Source organism: Cololabis saira, chromosome 16 (assembly GCF_033807715.1).
Source record: "Cololabis saira isolate AMF1-May2022 chromosome 16, fColSai1.1, whole genome shotgun sequence".
Classification (NCBI taxonomy): domain Eukaryota; kingdom Metazoa; phylum Chordata; class Actinopteri; order Beloniformes; family Belonidae; genus Cololabis; species Cololabis saira.
In genome coordinates, this window is record NC_084602.1 from 34,264,037 (window position 1) to 34,291,753 (window position 27,717).

At 40.4% G+C, this 27,717-nt stretch overlaps 1 protein-coding gene across 1 annotated transcript; it reads right to left on the reverse strand.

Annotated features, from left to right (window-relative positions):
* Positions 1-27,099, reverse strand: wdr43 (WD repeat domain 43). The gene is made up of 18 exons (XM_061743386.1): positions 26,852-27,099; positions 24,429-24,563; positions 21,137-21,258; positions 19,199-19,319; positions 18,442-18,560; positions 12,777-12,879; positions 11,759-11,823; positions 11,024-11,183; positions 10,236-10,322; positions 9,986-10,114; positions 8,810-8,956; positions 8,555-8,641; positions 8,397-8,428; positions 8,153-8,216; positions 7,026-7,139; positions 5,800-5,869; positions 2,313-2,371; positions 1-1,010 (listed from the first exon to the last, which is right to left on the reverse strand). Exons 1-18 carry the CDS (start codon positions 27,056-27,058, stop codon positions 867-869), a joined length of 1,965 nt encoding a protein of 654 aa, XP_061599370.1. The 5' UTR covers positions 27,059-27,099; the 3' UTR covers positions 1-866.
* Positions 27,100-27,717: the final 618 nt, after the last annotated feature.

Consider the following 27,717-nt stretch of genomic DNA (forward strand, 5'->3'; position numbering starts at 1 on the left):
TTATTTTGGAAGCCCATTTATTCACCTATTAGAGCAAAAGTTCACAGTTTCTTCTCCTCGGTTGCTCCTGTGAACACAGGGTTAAAGGCAGCAAACATAAGTAAAGGCAGGAAAAAACTCCAAGCATTTAAAGGAACGGTTAAAACAAGACGTGCTACAAATCTGAGAACGTAAAAGAAAAAAAAACAAAAACCAAACATTCAGGACTTTACAGGAATTCATTTAATCCCAAGAAGGTCTGGGGGGGTTGGTTGTAGAGGGAAGAGCTCATACAAACACTTCACTGTACATACAGATTTACATAGTCGGAACCTGATGTAAGGTACGGCCTCAGCCTCGGCTCCACCTCCGGTATTCTGTACAACAAACAGCTGAGGGACGGGGGGGGAGTATCTGCGTCCCAGCTCCACTCCGGCAGCGTTTGCACTGCGCGCTCCAGTGATCCAGATGGCCCAGAGTTGAATTAAAACAAACCAATCACAGAGTGGTGTAATGCCTACTGCTAAGCTGGACGAACAATATGCTCTAGTACTATTTTTTGTTAACATTATATAAAATTTGGAATGCAGAAGTCAAGTGTGGGCAAACTAAATATCACTACGTGAGCTTTGCTGTCATTTCCAAAGCAAACTCGTCGGGATTGTGGAACTGGGACGCAGACTGGCGGAGGGCAGAGCCGGAGCGTCGGCCCGCTCGGCGTCAGACCGGGTGGAGTTGTGGCAAGACGAGGCGGCTCCTTCCGGCCGCCTTTAAGTCTCTTGATTCTGTAAAACCTTTATGATAAAATCAAAAGCATGAAAATAAAATGACAGTATATATAACTCTTTCAGGTCCTTTTTATGAGTAACTGATTTTTTTCTTTGTTTTCATTCTTCTTCACTTTCGTTCTCGTGTTCCATGTCCTCCTCTCCGTTTGCTTTGGGTTCTCTTCTACTGTCGGGATCCTCATCGTCGTCATCGTCGTCCGCTTTCTCCCCCGTCTCCTCCATCATCTCCTCCTCTTCCCAGTTCTTGGAAAGAAAACAAATGTCTTATTACTCGGCGCTGAAGTGGACAGCTCAACTGTGAGAAGGCACACTTCTTCTACAGGACGAGTAATGGCGCTTTTCCACTAGTAGCTACTCAGCCCGACTCGCCGCTTTTCCACTAGGGGTCTAACGTGCCGAGTAGATACTTTTCTGTATCTATTCTGCCGAGGTTCTAAGTGGCTGAGTCGGGTTGTATCTGACATCATCACACTACAGGCCACCGATTGGTCGGTGGTTGGAGTCAGACGTTTGAGTCGGGATGTGACATCAGAGAAAGAGCGACTGTCAGCGGCTTCTTGTTCATTTTATTCAACCAGCAACGGCAGCAAAAGTCTGTTTCATGATCCAACTCTGAGGTGCAGATGTTCATAAACCTGGTGGCTGAGGAGAGAATTAAAAAGGAATCTAGACGGGGGTTAAGGAACGACCAGATCTACCAGGAGCTCTGTCACTTCATAGCTGCTCGTGGCTCCAGCGGACTTTAACAGCGCCGAGACAAAAACAAAAAAGCATTGCTTGAAGCTTCTCACTCTCATTTTTTAACTTGATATCAAACACAAGCCACAGACCCAGCAGCACATTTATCATCTCCTCCAGGTTCTACATCTTTAGTGTTTTCTTCCTTTAGATCAGTGATTCCCAACCTGTGGGCCGCGGCCCCCTGGTGGGCCACAAAGGTATTGCAAGTGGGCGACAAATTTCCAAAAAAGTATGATTTTTGTGGGGGGAGTATAATTATATAAAAATATACAGAATAGTGTTTTAAATGTTAAAACTCAGGTATGTTTAAAATGATATTAAAAATGTTTAAATATTATTTTGTTTTGTTTTCCTTCAAGTATTAGACATGTGACAAGCAAATGAGCGATAGGAACTTTTGTTGTTATCGGTCGGACCACTTTCCAGCGGGACTGCATTGCACTTGACTTATTTACGTTTGATGCTGATACCTGAAACTGGAGTATAAAGATGGATAGCTGGCTAGCAACAGGGAGAATTAAAAAGTTCGGAGGTGGGCCGCAAACATTTTTGAGACATAAAAGTGGGCCCTGAGTTGGAAAAGGTTGGGAACCACTGCTTTAGATCACACAATCAAATGTTTCACAGCAGCTTCGCTCCAATCTCCTACTTCTGCTCCAGGTGCTGAATTGTTATGGAAAAGAAACCAGGCCGAGTTGAGTTGAGTAGAGCCGAGTAGGTACTAGTGGAAAAGCGCTGTAAGACTAATCTATTCCTCAGAAGATTCTCAAAGACTGAGACGGTGCCTCTTTTTGTCTAACTTACATCTGAGCCGTCGTCGGGAAGAGCTTCATCATCAGACGCCTCATCTTCGTCAGATGATTCTGAAAAGGGCAAACAAAAGGAAAACCAATCCATCAGCTGCAAATGCAAAACTGTTTCCATTCCATCAGACCAGACGCAGACCCTCCCAGGAACAAATGAAAGAGAGAAAAAAGGGACAAATCTTACATTCCCCACTGCTGTTTACATTTTATACAGAGGTAAAGGCGGTATTTGCATTTCAATGAAGCTGCGCCACTTGATTATGACGGTGTGTGTGCGGTGTGGGAGGGGAGGAATGTCGGTGTGATTAGGTGAGAATATCTCAGGAGGTTTAACTCTGTTACACTGACCAGGCACTTGTAAAAAACACACTGTACAACAAAACATGAGAAGTAATTGGCATGAAAATAAGGGTTTGGAGAATGACAGAGGAAATGTAGTCAAACGGTTGGGGAATTAACCACCTTTCATTCTCCTGGCGGGCGGTTTGGGCCACCAGACCACAACAACATGACACAGGAAACGCATTAACGAGGGGAATGCGAAGCTGCAGATGAGTCGGAGAAAATGGGCCTTTTTTAAATGCATAACACCTTCCAGATGCTCATTAAATGCACGATGCATCTCGCAGGTGTTTCACTGTCTGCTTCCATCACTTTCGTCGCAGAAAATTCAGTCAGACAAAATTTCTTTTGGAGACAATAGTTCTGTTTACTCAGCTCCTTCTCGCACATTTTTTGCATTTAATTTCCATTATGTTCTTAATTATCACCAAAAAAAAAAAGGTAATGCTTAATGGCTTTCCCCTCCTTTGTGAGGCTGATCCACCTCACCAGCCTGTGCTGCTGAAAACAGACTTCACACATGGAAAATAATTCATGCACGGCTAATATTCAAAATACCTGATTCATTGTTTCAGATAAAAACGGAGCGAAAACATACAACATCTAGCAGGAAACGTAAGTGAGATGCTTTACACACGTTCTGTATAAACCAGTAGTGGGACTTGATTAAAAAAATTAATCTAATTCATTAATCTCAAATCAATATTTGACACGAGAAGCAACATTTTTCAATTTAAATGGGTTTTGGTATATGACTGAATCATTGAATTGACACAAATGAGCTTAAACAACAAAATTTTAAGCTCATATGTTTATTTTGATAACTGAGTGTTAACATAATGTGCAATATGAATACCGGTAATAGGAATATGATTGCATTGTCCACAAGGCACAAACCTAAATTCAAGTTAGCTATATTCAAGCTTTTTCAGGATTTTTTGTAAACTATCTATTAAACACATTTGTTTTTGTTTAGTAAAATTAAAAAACAGCACTTTCAAGTACATTCCAGAAAAGTGGAAACTAAACATAGCAAAATAGTTAAAATATCCTGTGCATAAAATAAACAGACCAACAGTTAAACGTAAAGTGCCCTTTCTACTATAAATGACTTTTTTGACTTTGATCGGTTTCCGTTGTTGTTTCTCGTGTTGAATTCTGTGCATCAGCATTACGGGAAACTTATACCTGGAACTCGTGCAATGAGAAACGTTCCGCACTGTTTGGAGTGCAAAAGTAAATTGCGATTAAATGCGTTATTTTTCTTTGTTGCGTTATTTTTCTGTAATTAATGCGATAAAGTCCCAGCCCTAGTATAAAAATTTCTACAGTTAAGGAAAAAGAGGATTAAATTGACTAAAAAGGCATTAAGTTAAACAATATACGTCTTTAAAGATGTACAGGACTGTCTCAGAAAATTAGAATATTGTGATAACGTTCTTTATTTTCTGTAATGCAATTTAAAAAAAACTAAAATGTGTGTCTTTATGCTTAAGAAAACTCAAATATCCTATCTCAAAAAAATTTGAGTATTCTGGGAATCTTAATCTTAAATTGTAAGCCATAATCAGCAATATTAAAATAATAAAAGGCTTGCAATATTTCAGTTGATTTGTAATGAATCCAGAATGTATGACATTTTTGTTTTTGTAATTGCATTACAGAAAATCACAATATTCTAATTTTCTGAGACAGTCCTGTAAGATGACTTTTTGATGTCAATCTTTTGTAGTTTAAAATGAACCGAAGCCAGCTTGCCTGGTCCCCAAGAGGAGTCTCCTGACACACGACTGCCACAAAGGTTTCATTCTACTCACTTTCATGGATACAGAAATCTTCTTTTCTACTTGAGCTTTTATTCTTCCAACAGAATGTAATGTTTTCCTCTGGAATCCCCTGACATTTAGCCGAATACATTTTTTACATAAGCATAATTACGGTACATGATCTTTTAGCTGCAAAACTCTAAATCCCTATGTGGAGCAACATCTCCTTTCACTGAGCAAACCGCCACTCAAAAACTAAAACCAGACAAGCTCCAGCCTTCCTGTCAGATTCCCGTTAGGCCAGTGAAAGGCATCATGCTCACAGGAATCAACATTTCCTCTCCACACTCACCAGCTTCTGTTATTAGCCTTTTTTTTTCCCCCTTTAATTAATCACCTTCCTTTCCTCTTCACATCCTGGACTATTGACGAGGGGATTGGAACTCAGCGCAGGTTAATTATTTCATGAAAAGCCAATTTTCTATGTGGCTCAACAAAGTGTTTTATACACTACAGTAATGAGGAACGAGAAGGAACGGAACAAGGCCTCGTTGCTCCGGTCAAAGAAGAGAATCTGCACAGTGCCGGTCAGGTTGCCAGGCAACAGAAGTCATGTTTGCGTGTGGTGCATTGCCAAGAGCGGCTGCATGACGGACAACGCGGTCTTCATGAAACTTAACCAGCTCAACGCAGCCCTCGCTAACAATCCCCAAATTGTTAAAGGGAAATAGAACACATTTGAGAAGATTTGTGGCTCTTTTATGCAATTTCTGGAGGGGAGGGGGGGATTTTATTGCAGCTTTGTACTACATACTACTGTTGTACTACATATTTTTATATATGCAACTTCTTGTTTATTTCTAATAAGGTCACTGATCACATTTTGGATGGTGGGAGCGTTCTATAAGTACACAATCTGTGTATGTACATGTTGGTCACTCATTATCCTTTTCTTTTCCCTAAACGCCATGATGAGAATCAGTCAGTTACCACAACAGTAAAATATACCACTTAAATCTCTACATTTGGAATATCTTCAAGTGCCTATTTGTAGGTATTAATGTGCTTTGTCCTGTTTTGTACTGTAATTGAAAAAGTCAATAAAAATATTTGTCAAAAATCCCCAAATCCTCAAATTAAGGTTAACTGAGAAGACAGTAAACGCTGGTGAAGATTATGGGAAATGGCCAGAGAACCTGTTGCAAAACAGAGCATGAGCAAATAAAGGCTGTTATTTGAATTCCGTCAGCTTCCCACACTCTGCTCAATCACTCGCGTCGCTGGCCACGGCACGTGAAGACTGAATGTTTATAAATGACATCGGTTCCCAGGTGTGTTGAGAGACTGAATGTGTCTAGAGAAAGAAGCAACACTTACCCTCTTCATACACCAGCTTGGCTGTGTGGTCGACATCTGAAACCGTGTTGCTGCTGTCGCTTGCTGCCACCTGGTGGTGAAATGGACGATATTACAGATTTGATTTCACTTGTTTTTTGTTGGATTTTTTTTTTTTTTTTTTTTTTCTTTTTAAGTACAGATTCAAAAATGGTTCATCCATCTACCCATTTCCCTCATCAGCTTTTTCCTGTTCAGGTTCATGAGGATAAATAATAAAGCTAGATTCAAAAATTAAATTAAGAAAAGCAGCACTTAGCAAGGAAGTCAGTTTTAGTTACTTGGTTTATTCTGAAATTCTTGGTTTATTCTGAAATTCTGAGTGTAAGATGGAATATATTTTTTTTTTGTTTGGTTCTGGCTGGTTTCAACAATTTAAGGGTTGAATTCCATTACATCTCAGACAATTTTTGTTTAGATTTAGTTATGGCTTTAAACCAGAAAAACTTTATTTATCCCCGAGGGGCAATTGGAAGAACAACTAAGCAGCAGACGTTGAAAGTATCGAATAGAATAATAAAATAAAAGCAGATAAATAAGGCATGTCTCGTATGTACAAAGAATATATAAAATATAAAAATATAAAAAAATGTAAAATAAAGTGACTGTAGTGGTATTAATTGTAAGGATTGTATTTTATTGTTTTATGTGTGCAATGTTGGACCCCAGGAAGAATAGTCTTCACTGCAGTGAGGACTAATGGGATCCCTAATAAATAAATACCTAAAGGTTACACCAAGTATCCTTGGGGGAAATGCAAAGTGCCCCCTGGACGGGTCACCAGTCCATCACAAGATCATAAAGACTCATAAAAACAACTAACTAAGCCTCTTCACTGTCACACGGTTTTTTCCCCCTTTCACAAACAGCGAACTGCAAAACTCAGAGAAGCCTTGAAAGTTCTAGCTGCAGTGACGCTTGGGTTCATTTCTGCTGTGAAAGGGAGGAAGCGTGTCAGACCGCAGCTGTGTGGCACACTTTAAAGTGAGTGATAAACTCCTTCTGAATAAGTTTAGAAAAGAACACCCCCCCCCCTTACCGGGCCACTTTTTTGGAAGACATTAAATGAAACATTACCATTAAGATCTCATCTTACAAATTCCTCACAGGAGCGGGACGGTGTTATTACACATTAGCGGGGCGGCCAGGCGTCCCACATCCTGGGGGATGATACGCTTTAAGATACTTGTAGCAATGGTGTCACGTACCTGCGTCGTTAAGAGATACAGCTTTCCGTGCAGTTTAGTCAGCTTGTGGAACATCTTGACTCTGCTCTCGATCATGTGATACAGGACTCCCAACTGGCTGACCAAGTCTGGCAGCTGGAGGACAGACGGCACAGGAATCATGATTAATGACTATGTAATAACACTGAATAATAAACAGTGACTACGTTTACATGCTGTCAAGATTCGGGTTACGGTCAATATTCCGGTTACTGAAACATTCAGAATAATCCGTTTACATGCGTGAGCAAACAGAGTTATCCCTGTATACATGGTAATTAATCATTTGGGATATCTGGATCAAACCAGCGACGCACAGAGACTGTCATGACGCAATTCCCGTCATTTCCGCTTCTTCTTCCCGTATCCAAATCCAAAACAACACAAACAGCAGCACGGCAGATAATCGGACCCGCTGGTACCGTTTTGTTTCTCTGCCCTGTAGTTCGCCCTTTTCAGAGTCTTCCAGCGGAGCTGGATCTGGTCTGGCGTTTGTACAAATCCTGCTTCGCGCAACTTTTTGTAAATCTCGCTATCGCGGTACTTTCTACCATCTACAATTGCCAGAATGTTCATATCTTTCATTACGTTTATGAAGTGATTAGTCTCCTCCTGGTCTTGCGTTTCTCCGTGTTTATAAGAACTTCCTGGACTCAAAAGACCAAGATTCCTTGCAAAAAGAAAATGCGCAAAAATCAAATTCATGTTCCTTTTAACGGGAAAATCCCGTTAGGCGTTTACATGACCAAATATTCGGGTTAGAAAAGGAGTACCGGTAACCCAGGGGTCATATTTGGGTTTTTAAAAACCAGAATATGAGCAAATCCTGGTTATTCAAAGGGGTTATTGGTGTTTACATGGCCGTGCGCAACCGGGTTATTGCTAATATTCTGGTTAGAAAAGGGTTATTGATGCATGTAAATGTAGTCATTGAAACAAAGGTTAATCGAAAGCTGCGCCAACAGTTAGCGACATGGGAAAATCACAGAGCGTCCTTACAACACAGAGTACAGTGAACTATACTGCTCAGTTCTCAGTTGTGTCCCGGCCTCTATATCTTTATTATAAACAAGAGTTTGACATTAGAACTGAGGGCACAGAGCACTCACCGATGCCAGGTATGACGTGTGGTGCATGAGGACGGCCTTCAGCCATCGTACCATCAGAAAAGCCCTGGAGGAACAAACAAGCACACGCTGTCAGGAAACTGCTTTTTTAATTCAATACAAATTCAAAAATACTTTATTAAGGGAAGGGGAATTAATTTTACAATGTAAAATAAAATGTAGTTGTTCAAATAAACTAAACTTCAAAATGAAATCCTTCACAATGGTTTGTGAAGGTTGCACTTACGATGCAGGATGTCCTTGAAGCCTCTTTGTTAGCTACGGGAGAAAAAAGATTAATTAATAAAAACTTCAACCAAGACAACATGGAAAATCTGTGCCGGTCAGTGTAGCTGTGGAAAAAAACAACATTGGAATTTCAAGAAAAGGGGAAAACTAACGAACCTCTTCCACCAAAGGTAGAACAGCAGGGAGGGGTAACCGAGCAACCGTCTTCTTTATTATAAACTCCTTACGAGTCTGTAAAACTTTCTGTAGATCACAAAAGTATGGAAACATAACATAATATTCATTAGATGTTTTTAATGTTTTTTTTTTTCATTTTAATGTAATAAAACTGTTTCACAACTAGGTTTTGACTTGTACAACGTGAACGTTGCCGTCCAGTGGTGCAGCTCAGGCCCTGCAGAGAGAACTTACATTTAGGATGCTGTTGTCTTTGCTCTCCAGCCCCTGAACCAGAAGAACTACGAAGTTGTCCGTCTGTAATGAAGCTGCCACTTTGGTTCCTCCCTCCCCCGAGATCGCAGACAAATCTATTTCACCGAGTCGCTCAGCGATTGACATCTGCAGAAGAACGGAGCCAACATGTTCATCGTCATCATTATGAGTGTTTGTTTTCTTTTCTGTATATTGTTGATACTGATATATTCATTTATAAATGGGTATATTTATATAGGTGTGAGGATGTGTGATGGATATTCATATAACTTTTGTGTGTGTGTATATATTAGGGCTGGGCGGTATGGACTAAAACATTTATCACGATAATTTCTGGCATTTATCCCCATAACGATAAAAATTACGATACAAAAATACCAATTCAACTCCACCTTTCAACGGGAATTTATCATTTTTACCGTGAGATGACAAATTCTTACCGTGGGGAATTTTTTTGACGGTTTATCGTGAACGGTAAAATATCACCCATTCCTAGTGTGTGTATGTATATATATATATATATATACACATATATATATATATATATACATATATATATATATATATATATCTTGTTTTTTGTATAAAAATTAAATTAACTTTGATTATAATGAAAGAGTTTAGGGGGTAGGATTTAATATGTTTTTACTTCTTCCTACTCCTTTTCAAGCATGTTAATTATGATGGCTGCATGTTTTTATTTATATGTCTTTTTTTTTCTTATTTACATTTATTTATTATGGATTGTTTTGTTTTCACTACTGTTTCATGTTCGAAATAAAATTTCAATTAAATTGTTCTGGTTTGAAACTGCCTCGTAGCGATGTGATAATTCACACTATGAACTAAATGTACAGCATTTTTCCAGTGAGGACTGTAGGTTTTGTCCCCTCATTAACCAAACAAAATGCACTTATCTATAGTTATATAGTCTGAGTTCTGAGCAGACAAATACTAATGAGGATGTGTCAGTTTAACAGTGTCCTTCTGATGACAAACGGCCCATTAAAAACCTCTCCTGACTGATTAGGAGCGCTGCACTACTAATGGCTCAACTACTGGAAAAACATTTTCTCAGCAACGTTTTCAGCAGTTGCACTAACAAGCCGTCAGGCCGCGGAGAGGGACGCTGTGATCTGGTGATTATGAACTCACCTCTTTGGCGCCTGTGTCTTTTTTCCTCTTCTCTGATCCCTGCGGGGGTCGACCCTTGGCCGGAGCTTGGTGACCTGGAAGTCCAGGGACCAATACTTTGCTCTTGGCATTGACAACCGGAGTTTTCACCTGCAAGCGACAGCCACAAGAGAAGTGAAGAGCGTTTCTAATAATGCGCATGGATTAGCAAACAGACCACCATCACAGTTCAGCTTTGCAGCCGATGGCAAGGAGGATGGAGCCTTGTTACCTTGGAGACGGTGCTCTCCATGGTTAGGGCCATGCTGGTCTGAACATCTCGAGTTAAGCAAACATGTCTCTCTGCCGTGTTGATCTCCTGTGGAAGTAGAAATGAACCCTGGGTAAATCAGCTTTTAAGGAAATCAGGACAGTGTTGCTACATTTCTATCCAGACAATCTGAACTCCTAGAGAGCTGAATGTGAAATAAAATCTCAGGTGGAGACAAGTATTGGTACAAATGGGTGATGCACATGGATGTTGTAAAAGAAGACCTTTTATGTTAACATATTATGAACATTTTCTTTCTTTCCTTTAACAAGTACTACAACATGCACCTCATTATTATTATTTCTTTGTCACCTATTTATCAGATATCAAGGTAAATTCTCAATGTGCTCAAGAGTAATATGGACCAAGGAGGATATGGACTGAATTCAAATCACACTTGGGACCCGATTGAAGCTCCTGTCACCTTTAAGTAACCCAGAAAACAAGAAATGAACACAGAAAAGAACTGTGTTGTGCCGACCCTGGTGTCCTATCTGTTCGTATGTTCATCAGCATGTACATCTGTTATATTTGTGTTACTGTAAGAACTAAAATACAAAAATAAAGTTAAAAAAAGAAAGAAAAAATCTTAGGTGGAAAAATTGGCACCTTTAGTTTTGAAAAAAATTGGGGAAAAAAAACAAACTCATTCAAAACCCCACAGTTCTAACAGTTATCAGCGGGTCTTAAGTTCGCCACCCCCATAGAAAGGAAGAGGGAAACAGCATGTATTTCATCCCGTGACTCACGGCTCTCTCGATGACGGGGTGGAGGTGGCTGCCGTACGCCAGCAGCACCGACTGAGCCTCGACTCCCAGTGTAGCCGCCAGCAGCGGGATCGGCATCGGGGATTCCTTCGTGTCTGACAGCTGCACCGAACATGATGGTGACAAGGGCTTCTTACAAGGCCTGGATGGACACACAGTTTCAAAAATGATTACTTTTGAAACTCGAGATCATTTAAGCTACTGCGTGCGTAAAGCAGGCGTACATGTTTTCCAGCATCAACCAACTGGCTTCTTATTCTCACTCAGTGTTGTGACGCCTCGTACTGACAAACTGGGCTGTATGTATGCATGTGTAGCTTGTGGTGTGAAATTGAAAATAGTTCAACTTTTAATGGCGCACTAAAGGTGCCAACTAATCAGATCATATATAATATATAATCAAGAATCTGATCTTTTCTGTTGCTACAATTCCAATCCTTACGCCACACTATGATCAGACATTAGGCGTTTGCATACGGCCATTCTGCAACGTCAAAGTGTGCCACCAATTTTACTGCAATAAATACTGCATTACTCAGCATTTCCAGTTACATTTCAGTTGTTACATTAATAGTATTTCCCACGTTTGAAGCTATGATGGATCTGGTTGGTAATGTTGGACATCACTGTGAAATTTAAATTCATCTAGCATTGAAGTTGTACTGTTTTACAGCACTATTTTGTCACATACAAGTATATGCTGATTGAAGAACTTACCCATTTAAGAAGTGCTCGAACAGATGCAGCTGGCTGTCCTTGCACACCACCGCCAGCCTCACTGCCTGCGTATGCAAAATAAATAAATAAATGACATTTGCACATGGAAAACAGGTCACATGAGACTGTTACGGTACAATCCTGGAATGGGAGATTTGAGCAAATATCTAATTCTTTGCCATTTTAAAATAGTAAAAAAGAAAAATATTTTTTTTTTGTAGTTTAAACTTATTTTAAATAATCAGAGCACACTGAATTGACCATTTGTCAAGCCCTGCCGCCGTTGCTAGGTAAGGCAAAACTGTCATCTCTCCCGTCCACTTCCATTTTAAAAACGAGGTTTTACATCACTTTATTTCTAATTATTGTACCAAAGAAAATCAACAGTAGCTAGATGTAAATAAAAAAGGAACAGCTTTTTGACAAAAACAAGATATTTTGATTAGTTTAGCTGATAGCACAGTAGAATGGTTGAACTGCAAGTGTTGCCGTCCACATAGCTTTATCCAAAGCAGACATTTTTCATAATTTATTGTTGGTTTTGGGATAAAAGGTATTCCTGTGCTCCTCTCTGGGTAGCAGGTGTCCCTTTTACAAGTGCCCCAAACACACTGCTTAACCATTTTAAGATAAATAAAACGCTTCCGTGGTTGTAGCTATGGGTTGTAGCCTCATGCCGAGCAGACTGTTTTGGAAGTATGGATCGGGTTTCTGCCAGTTTGGGGATAAAAAATACGTTGCTCCATCACTGCACTGTGTGGAGTGTGTTCTGAAGTTTGAAAATAATAATCCAGTGGTTTAAATTTCAATACAAGGCCAGTAAAAACTAGGCCTTTTCTATTAATGTGAGCGAGAGAGACAGCTGTTTAGTCCAACCAGATATTCTGCCCCGGATGTAGCAACGGAGAATGATTATTCTGGTTGGTCAGTCAGGGACCAATCACACAGCTGACGAAGGGTCAATTCACCAGGTTCATACATACAGTCAAGGAAATGTGAAGAAAGTAACTCCACTCACCTCTTCCTTGCCGTTTGATGCAACAACGTCGATGTGCTGCGGTTCATCCGTCAGCGTGAACGACACCACAGAGTTCTTGTCCTTCCCATCTTCTCGTACTTGCCTACAGGCAGAAACAGTTTAACAAATCTCAACTGAAACAAAGAGCAAACATTCACATCAGATTCATAAATACATCCTATAATCAACAACAATGCTGATCATGTTGGATTAAGGGCCAATCCCAATTCTCCTTCACTTGCCCTTCTTTTCTCCACTCGCACTTCTTTTCTTCCCTAACCCCTAAAAAAGAAGGGGGAGATTTTAGGGCACTTGAAATCTAGGGCACTTGGCCCAGGTGCCTGTCCCATTTCTCCTACTCCCCCTCGTTTTCATCCCTAACTTTGATCAGGAAGCAGAGAGCCAAAAGCTGTTTTAATTTCAGCTGTAGCGCTGTTAATATGGCACTTTATTAAGTTTTAATATTTTTTCAGGCATAAAGGTAACCTTAAGATCCGCAACCGGGGCTCAGTTTATCCAAATAACGCCTGTTAAGAAATTTGACCCGATGTTTTCGGAGATGAGAAGAGCCGCCGCCCCCGGGGAGCAGCCTCAGCTCACAGCCCGAGAAGAGACGTGTCCGCCGGGTCAAGCTGCTGCGTCAGCCCCGGGAGAGACACTCTCTCCCGGGGCGCAGCTCTGTTGAGAATTACGCCGGCTGAAATAAATCATTTAGGAAGATGTTGGTTTAATAGATGAAATCTAACAGTTGTAGCTACGCCTGTTAAGAAATTTGCTCCGAAATTTAGAGATTTCTGTCTGCCGGCTCCGGAGTTTGGGTCCGCGTTAAAATCGACGCAGAGCTACGGCGTAGGGTACGGCGTACGGCGCGAGTCGCCGCGTACATCAACGCAGACCTTACGGCGTAGGTTGCGTAACCTCCGCCGTAGGCTCTGCGTTGGTGTAACGCGGAACCATAAATCCCTTTATTCTGCCGTGATGATCGGCAACTTTATCTGAAAGTGTGTAAATTACCCACATAACAGCTGGATTACTTTGTGGTTTCTGAAGACTATTATATCAGAAACATCCAAAACAAATCTGACGAGTCACAGGATTATTTCTCTTTATTTCTCTGAGACGAATCTGCCTGTTTGCCTTCGGTCGGCGAGTCAAATCGACGCAGAGCCTACGGCAAAAGCATTCTGGGAAATTTTCATACCCCCTCGCTCGCGAAGTCAGCATCTGAAATCCCTCGATGTGAAGGGGCTATTCTCAGCCCCTAGCCCTCGTTATGCCCCCTCCCCCTAGGTGAAAAGAGGAATTGGGACACCACTACCTTCACGGGAACGCGCAAAAGTTAGGGTTAGGGAAGAAAACGAGGGCGAGGGGGAGTATTGGGACGCAGCCTAAATGTGACAAAAGTTGCCGGGCTGCTTCTTTGGCCATGTTTTGCATGTTTAGCGTGAGACTCGTATCTGCTGAACCAGATCAGCCGGCTGTACCGTACCTCACTCATGGTAAACCTTTGATTAAAATCTGTGTCTGCAACTTTGAACAAACGTGCCATCAACGAGAAAAAAACAGATAAACCTAGAGGGGGGCATTCACATCCGAGTTAAAAACAAAGATTTAGGGAGTGCATCTCAAATGTTTCAATGTCTCTTTTTTAAGGGTGGAAATGCTGTGCATTTGTGGGTCGTCTTCAGCTTTACCAGGTTAACGATAAACACCTGAGCCCATCCATTCATCAGCTTATCCATGCTCTGATCACAGGGACAGAGCTGCAGGCTCCCCAGCCACTTCCTCTAGCTCCTCCGGGGGAAACAACGCTTTCTCAGGGAGATATAATCCCTTCAGCGTGTCCGTGGCAGACCCAGGATGCAACTGACTCGACCATTATAAAATGTTTTTCTTATTCAACTTCACAGCTTCTGCATTAGTTTAGCGGTTTTTGGCTCATTGTCACACTTGGTGAAATCCTAACAGGCATTTGTTGATTGTATAGCTCAGAATTCAGCTGGTGTCAATTACATTTTATTTATATAGCGCCTATTACAACAGAAGTAGGATCTTTCCCAGAACCCAGATACCCAGAACATGACCCCCGAGCAATTATTACATAAACAATGGCAGGTAAAAACTCCCCTTATGTCATCTTCTGCTCCATCGATAAACATTAAGCCATCATATCCATACCCCCAAAACAGCCTCAACACTTGACAAATGTTACTTTTTCCTTCTTGTTCTTTTACAGAATAATCTGCATCTCATCCCTCAAGGAAACGCTACTGAACCTTTTCTGGTAAAGTCTAATCAGGGTTTTATCTGCTTGCGAGGATGATGAATGACTTGGACCCTGTGATGTCTGTTTTCTAAAACAGTCTCGTCTTTATGGCAGGGATGCCCAATAATTGAAATTTAAGCCAAAAATCAATAATCGACTGCTCCTGGAAGACAGATACCTATACAATTTATTCAGTTTAAATGATTATATATTATATGATCTTGTATTTACACCGTAGGGGGGGGGAATACAGTGACAAAAAAAAAAAAAAAAAGTATACTTGAGTGGCTCTGAACCAACTATAATAGACAAGAGTATTGGACCTTCAAATTATCTTTTGTCCAAGTGTGACACCATTATACTTCCTAAACAACTTTAGGATAAACTTGGGATGTTTCATAAAACAAAATCTACTGTGACGGAACATTTAACTTTCATCCTTCAAGAAAGGGGTTAATTATGTTTGATTTATGTGCAAATAAGAAAAATCCACATTCAAGTATTTCATAAATAAAAAACATCTTAGTGCGAAGACAGTGTTTATAAAGTTTAAGTCCAATGTATAATAAATGCACTGACACATGTGAACCCAAACTACTAAACAAAAAGAGTTAATCCACAACCAACTCAAAAGCCTGCTGAAGGGAAACACTGATGCGCCGCGGTATTGTTTTAACCTTGCTGCTTATTTATACTCTTAAATGCAGCTTTACCACAATGCTGACTTCTCAGGTGAGACAGACTGGTTGTGTTTAAAGTCTTCTTTCCTCATCTCACAATCCTTTGTTCTGCGAACAGCAGTGGCGTAGTCATCCACTAGTAGCGATACAAGTTTTCCTCTGACATCCAAGCCATTTTGTTGGCAAGGTAACCAATGCATTATACTTGATTTTCCACAACTTTTTTTTGTATACTGCCATCTCTCAAAAAATCAGTTTTGAAAATGTAGGGGGGTTTCCATTACTGGAGGCCCTGAGTAAAACTTAGGAACGGGAATTGCAACAGAGACGATCACCTCTTCTGTCCTTTCAGCCGTGTGTCGCCTTGACAGGCACAGACGAAAACTAAACCCCCCCCGACGACGGCCCCTCTTCGGGGTTTTCACAATCAGCCACAACGCGCTTCCTTACCAGGTGCATCGCAGTCGTGCTGCCCTGGAAGGCACGTTCTGCCCTGCACACTTTCTCTTTTGTTTTCTTAAAAATGATCCCACACTTGAGCTCTGTTGCCAGGTAGCCATGATACCAGAGACTGTCTGGTATCACTTCTGGTAGTCGGGGTCACGGCTGACCCAGATTACCGCTACTGTGTCAAGGACAGAACGACAGTAGAAGGTGCCGCAGCAGTTTTGAGAGAAAAACCAAAAACAACGCACCTATTAAATTGGTCGTCGACGTAATCGCGACTAGTCGACTAGACATAGCAGCGCTAGTTTCATTACAAGCCTGTCCAATTAAGTTGAATTTATATAAAGCAAAAACATTCCATGACATCTCCTGATGTGGTGCAAAACTATATACCATATCCAAGATTTGAAGTGAATTAAAACCACCTGCATGTTATGAAAGAATTTTAAACTATGTCAATTCTTGTGTTTGGAAAACATTGTTAAAATGTTTTGATCCACTTCAGTTGATGATGACAGTATGTCGTTAAAACCAAACGGCTGGAGGTGCTTCAGAAAAGGTAAATAAAAGAAAGAAAATAGTGTTTTGTAACTTCTATTACAATAAATAACTTCTATTATAGACCCTCCAGAAAAACGTGGGCAAAAATCCTTGATTTTGCGGGCTAAAATCCTTGATTTTGCGGGCTAAAATCCTTGATTCTGCGGGCTAAAATCATTGATTATGCGATTAAATGTGCAGGTTTTTTATGTGCTTTTATGCGGTGAAATTGCAGAATATGCTGGAAGTTGCGGAATATGCGGAAAGTTGCAAATTATGCGAAATATGCAGGAAGTTGCTGATTCGGCACTGAGCTCTTCCCTCTTAAATTCAGCGGGTCGTCTGATCTGAGGTCGAAGGAGAAAAAAAAAAGGAGAGCGCGGGTGGAGAGGAGAGGAGAGGGGCGGCCCGGGGGCCGGCCGCCTCTCTCCCTCCAGCCCGCGGCTCGGTGCTCTGGTGATTGCCGGGCGCACCGGCGCGACGAGACAGCTCCGTCACCCCACGCGTCCGCCGCCACTATCCCCCAAGTGGATGGGAGCTCCGCCTCCGCCGGCCCTCGCAGGCGCAGTGGTACGCGGTCAGCGCGGAGACCTGAGTCCCCCGGCAGCCGCGCCCCCCGCGCAAGCAGGCTCTCTTTTTCCTCTCACCCCCGCGGGTGAGAGCTGCTGTTTGGGGGGTGGCGGTTTCTGTGAGGGGTGCGCAGGTTCCCGGGTGGGTCCCGCACGTCGCAACCGGGCGTCCCGACATGTCACTGACAACACTCCCCCCTTTTTCCAAACTTTATGCGAAAATGTCGGCGATGATGCGGTGAAATCAAGCGAGCCCCGCATAATTCGCATATTCAGCGCGGACATATGCAATATTAACCCCAGTAAAAGTGATTTTTCTGCACCACACATTGAAATCCACGGAAGGTCTGTAAATCCACGGACAGCCGTGAAATCCGCGAAAAATTCCGCGACCACGGAATCGCGGATTCCTGGAGGGTCTATCTATTACAATAAATACATTGTGGAGCTTTGATTTGTAAAATAAAAAAAGGATAATATGGGTTCTTCTGGAAAATTGGAACCAGCAAAATGAGGTCACACAAACAAATACATTTGATAATCAGAATCAGCCAAGAAAACTGCAATCGGTGCATTTCTACCAACCGTGCTCGACACAGAAACTACCCTGGACCCCCTCTGTTGGAAACCCACCCTTTAACAGTGTGTTTCTCGTGTACAGACAGCACCAACGACGCAGTTCCCAACAGGTTTGAAAAGGAAAACTCTACACTTCAAATCAATTTGGGAATATTTACCCGTTTCAGTGAAGATTTAAAAAAAAAAAATCCTGAAAACAGACTGCACTGCTCTGTAACGTAGTGGACTCCATTATCCAAAAACACTTTATCCAAGAAAGCAGGCTCAAGATAAAGCTCTGCAATTCCTAAATGAATTATGTCAAACTAAAGCTGGGCTGTAAATCAATATTCATGACATTGCTAAAGCAAATATACGTTACTGAACATCTGACAAGACGTGTAGAGTCCAGATATTCCTGGATTACGTCGGTGTCATCATTTGGCAATTTAATCAGTCTTTTAGGACCTCATTACTTTCAGATTAATATTTACTCTCTTTTTTAGAACTGCTAACATCTGATATTTTCTCAAACATTTTTCACTTATTCGACATTCGTTAATCTCAAATATGAAAGCATCAATTAACAGTTGGGGTCAACTCACCACACGCTGAGCAGTCGGTCGTGTGACGCCCCGGAGAGGAAGTACAGGCCGTTGCTGTCCGGTGGTCTCGTGGTGGCAAATCGCAGGGTTGTCACAGCTGTTGAGTGACCTGTGAATTTCTGCAGAGAAAACTCAACATCAAAGGCTGTTCTTGTATTTATAAAAAAACACAAAAACATACACAAGAACTTTAAATGGTTTATTAACTTCACCATTTCTCACACAACTTATTAGCATTGCAAACTTTTCCAACAGCATAGGAGCGTAGGCAGCTATGGCCTCCAATACAGGACTGTCTCAGAAAATTAGAATATTGTGATTAAGTCCTTTATTTTCTGTAATGCAAAAATGTCATACATTCTGGAATAATTACAAATCAGCTGAAATATTTCAAATCCTTATTATTTTAATATTGCTGATAGTGGCTTACAGCTTAAGAAAACTCAAATATCTTATCTAAAAAAATAGAATATTCTGGGAATCTTAATCTTAAACTGTAAGCCATAATCAGCAATATTAAAATAATAAAAGGCTTGCAATACTTCAGTTGATTTGTAATGAATCCAGAATGTATGACTTTTTTTTTTTTGTAATTGCATTACAGAAAATAAAGAACTTTATCACAATATTCTAATATTCTGAGACAGTCCTGTATACTGAATTGAAACGAACCATCGTGCAGTGATAGAGCAGTGATAAATAAAAATGAGCTGGATTCAAATAACAAATAATTGAAAGAAAAAAAAAAAACACGTACTCTATAAACCTCCTTGGTGTCCAAGTCCCACATCTTGATCGTGTTTCCAGCTGAAAGCAGCAGCTTTCCATCAGGACTCACACACAAACTGGTCACTGCTGCGCGGTCTGCCTTCCACTTACTGCAACGAAACAGAGCCAACATTCAAACCACACATCATGCACCGGGAAATAAAGAAAAAACAAAAAAACATTTTTCATAGCCTTAAATTCCCACTATTTTCTGTCAAAACATTTCCCCTTTCCTGTTTGCAGCTATAAAACTTCCTGCCCAATATCCAGTCAACGGCTTATTACTCCCTTTAGCAAACACTCTTCAAACCGTTCTAATAACCACGCATTTCCTTTATTGCACTTCCAGCGGGGAGTCGTGGCGACATGAGCATCCATGACTATCCGCCGTTACAGAGCACTTGTGTTTGTGTCGAACTGAAGTTATTTTTAGATAAGCACAGAGCAATTCACAAAACCATCAAGTGACAGTTTCTACTTTTCGGCTGCTCATGAAAATTGCTTCGGGAACCATAAAAAAGACAAACGTCGCCAGCAGCGGCAACACTGTGCTTTATTGATCACCTCTGTGCCAATACTAGCCGAAATGAAGGGGGGAGAGGGAAAAAAGGAGGAAAAAGCATTTAAGGAAAGGGCTGAAAACTGAAAGTTATTAAAAACACACAACACGAGTAACTGTGTATGCAAGAATACACAATATTGAGAACAGGGAACTAGGCCCGCGTTGGGGGGGGGGGGGGGGGGAGGGAATGGATTTTCCGATTATAAATCGCTTCTCATTAATTCCTAAAAATCCCTTTGTATGTCTAAAGATCTTTTTTTCTTTTTATTATTACATTTTCGTCCAGTCAACTTTATTCCCAGTAGTCACGTCATTCAATTCATGCATTCATTGCATGTAAGTTATGTTTACATCGTCACTGGCTGAGAATGTATTTTCCATATTAAACTTACCATAAAAGTGCATTTGTATTCAACGATAACAGTTTTGGGTGAACTTTTAATGTCATTTTTTATAATGTCCTAATAGCACCTCTGGCGTCTTGTTTGCTGCCCAGGATGTGGTTGGTAATTCTGACCCACACAATGTTTCTGAAAGCAGTTCTATCAGCATTCTGGGAGGTGATTGGTCCTTACAGCATCATTAGCTGCCAATACTTGCTGTTGAATCTCAATATAATACTAGTATTCATATGCTGCATAACTACGGTCATGTAATTCAGCTCAAACTTTTTTTAATAACACTAACCCAAATCGTGATACTCAATTCTGAATCTTAAAAATCGAAATTGAATCGATTCTTGACATTTGAATTGATCCTCAGCCCTACAAGGAACAGGTGACTGCTTACAAGATACAACTCTATTTGAGAGGTGCTGAACTAAATCCAATTTCAGGAACTGTTTTGTGCATAGTAACTGTTGCTAACTGTCAATCAATCCACAATGTCCTTGCCAGACTAAAGTCAGGTAAATGTGGCTTTTATTCTGACCAACACAAATCCTTCCAGATTATCCTAAATGAGAGCTCTGTGACTGGTCTACTGCAGACAGACATACACCACATAACCCACCTGTGAATGAATTAATTCAATCACCGTCTATTCTTTTTTAGCTCTGATCTACAATCGGCAGCTCTGGACAGTTCTCAAGGTGACATTTATGCAATGACATCAAAATACCAGAGATGTTCAAATACTGATTTCAGAAATACTTGCTGATACGGCTGAAAATAAGGGTATCACTGAGTATTTCAATCTGTGCACCGTACGAATACACTCATATTACCGTAGCTGATTCGGATCAGTGTTGGAATTTTTCAGAAAGCAAAGGTATCAGAATATTGAGAACATGGCATTACGTGGACAGAAGCCACTCCCAAAATCTATAAACTTTACATAATGTTAAAAATCAAAGTTAATCCTAACCTCCGTGTCTTGCCCGTCTGCAGGTCCCACTCTACAATGTATGTGTCATCTGAGCCACTGTATAATAAACTGTCTTCAGGATGCCAGTGGACACAATTCACTCCTCCACTGTGACCTCCATCCTAGGAGAGAAAATAGTTGTTAGTAACAATAAAGCATATTTACATGATGTCAAAAAAGTGAACTTCTACATTCATTCATTCTTAAAATGTCTATTCAGCTACAGTAGACCCGTGTGCAGTTCAGACTTGTATTTCCCAGTTACAACCCAAATAGAGTGACACAAAACTACCAGATTAAACATCCATCCAGTCACTCATTTTCTATACCTGCTTAATTCTGTATGAGGGTTTACTGGAGCATATCGGAGCTCATTACAGGCAGAAAGGAGGGCTAACCCTGGACAGGTCGCCAGTCTGTCGCAGGATCAAAACCAATTACATCAAAACCAATGTCACCATTAACTCCGTCACTGGGCTTGCAAGAATATCACACCAGAGTAGGTGCCATTTCAAGCAGCTCGTTTACAGTCTGAAAGAGGAATATACTCCCATCTCAATTATATGGCCGGTTAAAACATTTGCATCTTTTAATGGATGAATAGCCACTGGTTCTGCCGAATTCACTTAATTCCAGGCAGAAAGTAATACATTTATGCAACTATTTGTCACATTTATCTAGTCGATGATCAACACCATTGGAAGAGCTGGGTGTCGGAGATGCAGCAGGTGTCAGAATCCCTGCTGAACAAATATGGGATTTTTCAGAGTGCACATTATGGTTCCTGGAATATGCTGATTTCTGACATCCTCTGTTCTGAAGATGAGGAGTTGTGGACCTCCCGGTCTTGTTACCACAAATCCCACGTCATCGTGTTTAAATCAGACCTGACGGGTGATTAAGTATACTGTATTTTCCACACTATAAGGCGCACTTAAAATCCTCAATTTTTCTACGAAATCAACAGCATGCCCTATAATCAGGTACACCTTTTGTTTGAATTTTGTCGTGTTTACTGACCTTGAACCAGTTTTATGTGGTACCCTGCGCTCAAAAATCAGTGCGACTTTGGTAGCGACGTAGCCGCTCCACTTTATTGATGTTCAGACCATTCAGCTGAACTCTGTATAATAATCCAGTTATAATCAAATGTAGGCCTGTGCTGAAAAAATTGATTTCCCAATTCCAAATCGATTCTCACATTAATTCCTAAAAATCGATTCATATGTCTAAAGATCGATTTTTTTTCTTTTATTTATTTATGTATTTTTCTTTTTTCATCATTACATTACAACTTTTGGTTATTTTTTTGTTTATCCCCAAAAAAGGAATGTTTTGTTGGACACGAGAATAACTGGTGCCATGTTTTGGCCTTTAAATATGTTTAAAGGTATGAAAACATTAAAGTGTTTGGTTATAATTGCATAAATTGTCTATATTTCATTACTTTATATACTGTCTTGGGGTTACATTTGCAAAAAATGCTAAAAACCAAATGCTCAAAAATTAAAAACCAAAATAGACAGAAAATGGAACAAATAAAAACGGAATGTGGGAAAAAATAAAACCGATTTCATCCGTCTCTGTTTCCTCCCTGGATCTGTTTGGTAATTCTGACCCACATGATGTTTCTAAAAGCAGTTCTATCAGCATTCTGGGAGCTGATTGGTCCTTACAGCATCATTAGCTGCCAATACTTGCTGTTTAATCTCAATATAATACTAGTAGTAATATTTTGCACAACTACAGTCATATAATTCATGCAACAGCTCAAAAAACAGTTTTAATAACACTAACCCAAATCAATATCGGAATCGAATCGAATCAAATCTTGATAATCGATTCTGAATCTTAAGAATCGAATCGATTCTTGACATTTGAATCGATCCCTAGCCCTAATCAAATGTTGGAATACAACATTGTTCCAACCACACTAACTTCAGGCGTCCGCTATAGCTGGCAACGATGAACCAATCAGAGAACAGTAGGTATTACGATATTTTCCTCCTCCACTTTCTATTTGTGGAAAACGAATTATTAAAAATACAAGTTTATTTTTCTGTATTAGTTACAACTGAACAATATTCTGAGAATTGAATAAAGTTTAACTTGACAGATTGTTTTGTTTCGCTTTATATAATCACACAGGACTGTCTCAGAAAATTACAATATTGTGATTAAGTTCTATATTTTCTGTAATGCAATTTAAAAAAACAAAAATGTCATACATTCTGGATTCATTACAAATCAACTGAAATATTGCAAGCCTTTTATTATTTTAATATTGATGATTATGGCTTACAGCTTAAGATTAAGATTCCCAGAATATTCTAATTTTTTGAGATAGGATATTTGAGTTTTCTTAAGCTGTAAGCCATGATCAGCTATATTAAAATAATAAAAGGCTTGCAATATTTCAGTTGATTTGTAATGAATCCAGAATGTATGACATTTTTGTTTTTGTAATTAAATTAGAGAAAATCACAATATTCTAATTTTCTGAGACAGTCCTGTATGTTTTATCATGCGCCTTATAACCCGGTGTGCCTTATGTATCAAAATAGACCAAAATACGACACCTTTAGAGGAGAGTTATGAGCGAGGCCAACGTGACACCAGACCCTGTGCCAGTTAATGTAAAAAGGACAGGCAACGTGCCAAATTGGGGTGATAAACAGAGGTTATCGAGCAATATAAAAAGGTGCAATACTGTGCTTGGTGAATGAGTATTAAAAAAAAAAAACACAGGAGAGGACTGGAAATAGAAAATGAGGTGGTGGGGCCCCACACTGATGTAGCCGTCCCTAAAGTGAACATCAGACGGCCATTTCCAGTCATTGTCTGATCTAGGTGACTCCAACAATAGAACTGCTTCCATCAGAGCCCCAAAAGATCTGTAATTATTTCAGAGAAATACATTAGAGTATTTGAAATCCTTATAAGAGGAAATTATGTTGTGTGAAACGTCTTACTGGTTGAATTGCTATGAGCTTTCAGTGAAGAGCAAGGGTACCGTACAAACATACACGGCTCCTGTTGGTGGTCAGGAATGAAACACAGAGCTCTGTGCTACGATAAATCAAACTTTGAGGGGTTACAATTCCAACAAGGGCCCCAATCTGACTCAGGCTGTCCATCACCCAGAGGAACCTCAACATTAAAGCGTCCATGTTTGGATAGGCTGCAAATGCAATCCAGCCAAAGCAGGAAAAGTTTTTGTTGTGAATACATGTCCCTGTTGGAGAAAGAGGTTGAATATGGTAAACATGTCGTGCTTTAGTGTCCCACTCACGAGGGTGCAGTGCAGGGCTCCCTTGGCTGTACTGTAGATCAGCACACTGCCGGCCGCCGTGCCCATCGCCAACAGGTCAGCCTTCTCCTCCACATGCACCGCCTCCGATTTCCTCTTCTTCCTTTGGGGCCCTTCCTGCAAAGCACATTTTTAAATCATAATAATGAAGTGTTTGAAACACTTGAACATGAATAGTTCAGGGTGATATACACAAATATTACCAAATCAGTTTTACCATAGATTGCACTACTTTGCATTACACTGGCAATCAGTGTGTATTACTAGTTAAGCAGATTTCATCTAGAAATAAAACCACAGGGATGTCAAAACTTTAACCATTTACCCTAACTTCCATGAAAGTCACAGAGGGCCACTTGATGGACTTATCAAGGGTTTTGGGCTAAGTTGCCAGTAAAAGAAGAGAAAATGTTCCCTATGAAGCTCCCAGACCCCTGAGGTTCATCTGGATCTGGTTTGTTGTGGTTCCCAAGAACCAGAACCAGCAAGGTGAGGCAGCGTTCAGTTATTCTGCTCCTCACCGGTGGAACAAACTTCCTGTAGACCTGAGGTCTGCTCCAACTGTCAGCTCCTTTAAATCAGGGTTAAAAACATTACTGTTTACTGAAGCTACTCTAAAATTAAATACATACCTGCTGTACTCTACTGCCCTTACTTTTTAACAACTTGTAATTTTCATTATGATGGATAAGCCCTGAATGCAGGCTTTGTGACATAGAATTGTCAAATTGGTCTGATTCCCCGCACGAATCGGCACAGATTACTTTTGTAATACTGTATTTGACCCGGTCTTTGTACGTTTTGACTGTATAGAAACGTAATTCTCGTCAGTTGTGTGAAATAAGACCTGGAAACAGGCATTGTGACGTAGAATTGTCAAATTGTTTTGATTCACCGCACGAATCGGCACAGATTACTTTTGTAATACTGTATTTGACCCGGTCTTTGTACGTTTTGACCGTATAGAAATGTAATTCTTGCCATTTTAAGAATGAAATGGGTACCTGCTGTACTCTACTGCCCTTACTTTTTAACAGCTTGTGCTTTTTATTATTTTACCTCTTTTATCATCATTTTATTTTATTTATTTGGCATTTAAGCTTACTCTTAAATTAAATACTTTCTGAAAACCGTGAATGAGATGTGTTTCTCGTACGCGGACTGTTTTTGGGGAAAGAGCCTTCAAAGCATTTGCACCCTCGTCCTGGTATAAATTACAGAGTCCTCTTAAATTGGATCATCTCCCAAGTTTGCTAGATTTTAAAGCTAGGATCAAGGTCTATTTGACTACTGAATGCACATGTTATTTTATCAAACATTGAGTGATTATACTGTAGTGATGTGATTGCCAAACTGTTTTAGCTGTTTTTTATGTCTCTTTTGTTGATGTTGTTCAATGTGTAACTGATGTGGACCTATTGTGCTGCCTTCTTGGCCAGGACCCCCTTGCGAAAGAGATTTTAATCTCAATGGGATTATTCCTGGATAAATAAAGGTTAAATTAAAAAAAATAAATTAAAAAAAAGTACCTGCTGTACTCTACTGCCCTTAGGTTTCAGCAACTTGTGTTTTTTATTATTTTACCTTCTTTTCTGATAATTGTATTTCATTTTATTTGTTATTCACTGTTTAATTGCGTCTTGCCGCTTTTAATATTGAATTGTGCTATACAAATAAACTTGCAATCAGTATGTATTACTAGTTAAACAGATTTAATCTAGAAATAAAACCACAGGGATGTCAGAATTTTAACCATTTACCTTAACTTCCATGAAACAGTCACAGGGGGCCACTTGTGGACTCTTATCAAGTTTCAAGCAGAACTCTGACTGTCATGGTGGTACACGTTTCTGAAGCTACTGCTAATAAAATAAGGCAAGGCAAGTTTATTTATACAGCACAATTCAATTCAAAATGCTTTACATCATCATTAAAAGCGGCAAAACATAATTAGACAGTAAATAACAAATAAAATGAAATAAAATGATGAGAAAAGAAGGTAAAATAATAAAAGGCACACGTTGCTGAAAACTAAGGGGAGTATATTAAAAAAATAACACATTTATGTGCAGCTATTCCGGTTTGAAAACAAGTCCAATGACAAAAACGGACTTTTTTCATTTCTGAAACAGGTTTTGGGGCAAGTTGTGAGTAAAAGAAGCCGTAATTCGTGTTTTCGTCCGGCACCATGTGCAGCCACATGTGCGTCCAGCAGCTACTCAGCTAGCTAGCTGCCAGTGCTGCTGCCATGCTCAACTCTGTCACAGGAACAAAGCGCTTTAAATACACACTTTGCGCTGTGTAAAAACATTTAACTGTGAGTAATTTCCCCCTGTTTTAAACGTGCTTTAAACCTGAACCAGGGCGTCCCGGGCAGAGCTAGTTAGGCCCGGCTGTTCCATTACCTTCACACTCCGGCATGGTCCCCAGCAGATGCACGTACAGGTGGCGCTCAGGTGGGCTGAAGGCACGTACTCCTGCTGGAGCGTTTTACTGTCCGTGTTCCAGATGCGGAGTCTGCCGTCCTGGGCGCACAGAGCTAAGTACTGTCGTGATTTGGGTGAAAAAACACATGGTAAGTGCAGCGAAGAGCCGCCGCCGTCCGCCGCCATTTCTGTAGCTTCGGCTGTGGGGTCTGCGTGCGTACACAATCCACGTGCAGCGCTGCCCGCGCATGCGCGCTGCGCCTTCCACCCGAGAAGCAAGGGTGGAGTCGCCTTCAGGGTCCCCGAAATTTGTCGTAAAAACCACACTTCACAAATGGTGCTTGAATTTACATACAGGAGGCTGCTCACAATAGGGATGGGCGGTATGGACAAAAAAATGTATCACGATAATTTCTGGCATTTATCCCGATAACGATAAAAATGACGATAAAAAAATACCAATTCAACTCCACCTTTTTAACTATAAATCTATCACCACATTCAGTCTTTGGAGCTCCCAAAACACTGCTCTAAAAGAATACTAAATGCTACTAAACTACACCAATTAAATTGAATTGATAAAAGATCCCCGTTCCACCATGTTTGTTACAAAAAAAACGTATCAACGGGAATTCATCCTTCTTTCTTTCTTTCTTTCTTTCTTTCTTTCTTTCTTTCTTTCTTTCTTTCTTTCTTTCTTTCTTTCTTTCTTTCTTTCTTTCTTTCTTTCTTTCTTTCTTTCTTTCTTTCAGGCTAATTTCCTCAATTTATCGTTTTTACCGTGAGATGACAAATTCTTAACGTGGGGAATCTTTTTGACGGTGTATCGTGAACGGTAAAATATC

Coding starts and splice junctions, on each gene's coding strand:
- wdr43 (XM_061743386.1), bottom strand. CDS start 27,058: ATGGCGGCGGACGGCGGCGGCTCTTCGCTGCACTTACCATGTGTTTTT. Junction 12,880..18,441: donor GACCGACTGCTCAGCGTGTG/GTGAGTTGACCC, acceptor TTCTGCCTGTAG/GCAAGTACGAGAAGATGGGA. Junction 7,140..8,152: donor ACACGTCATACCTGGCATCG/GTGAGTGCTCTG, acceptor TCTGTCCTCCAG/CTGCCAGACTTGGTCAGCCA.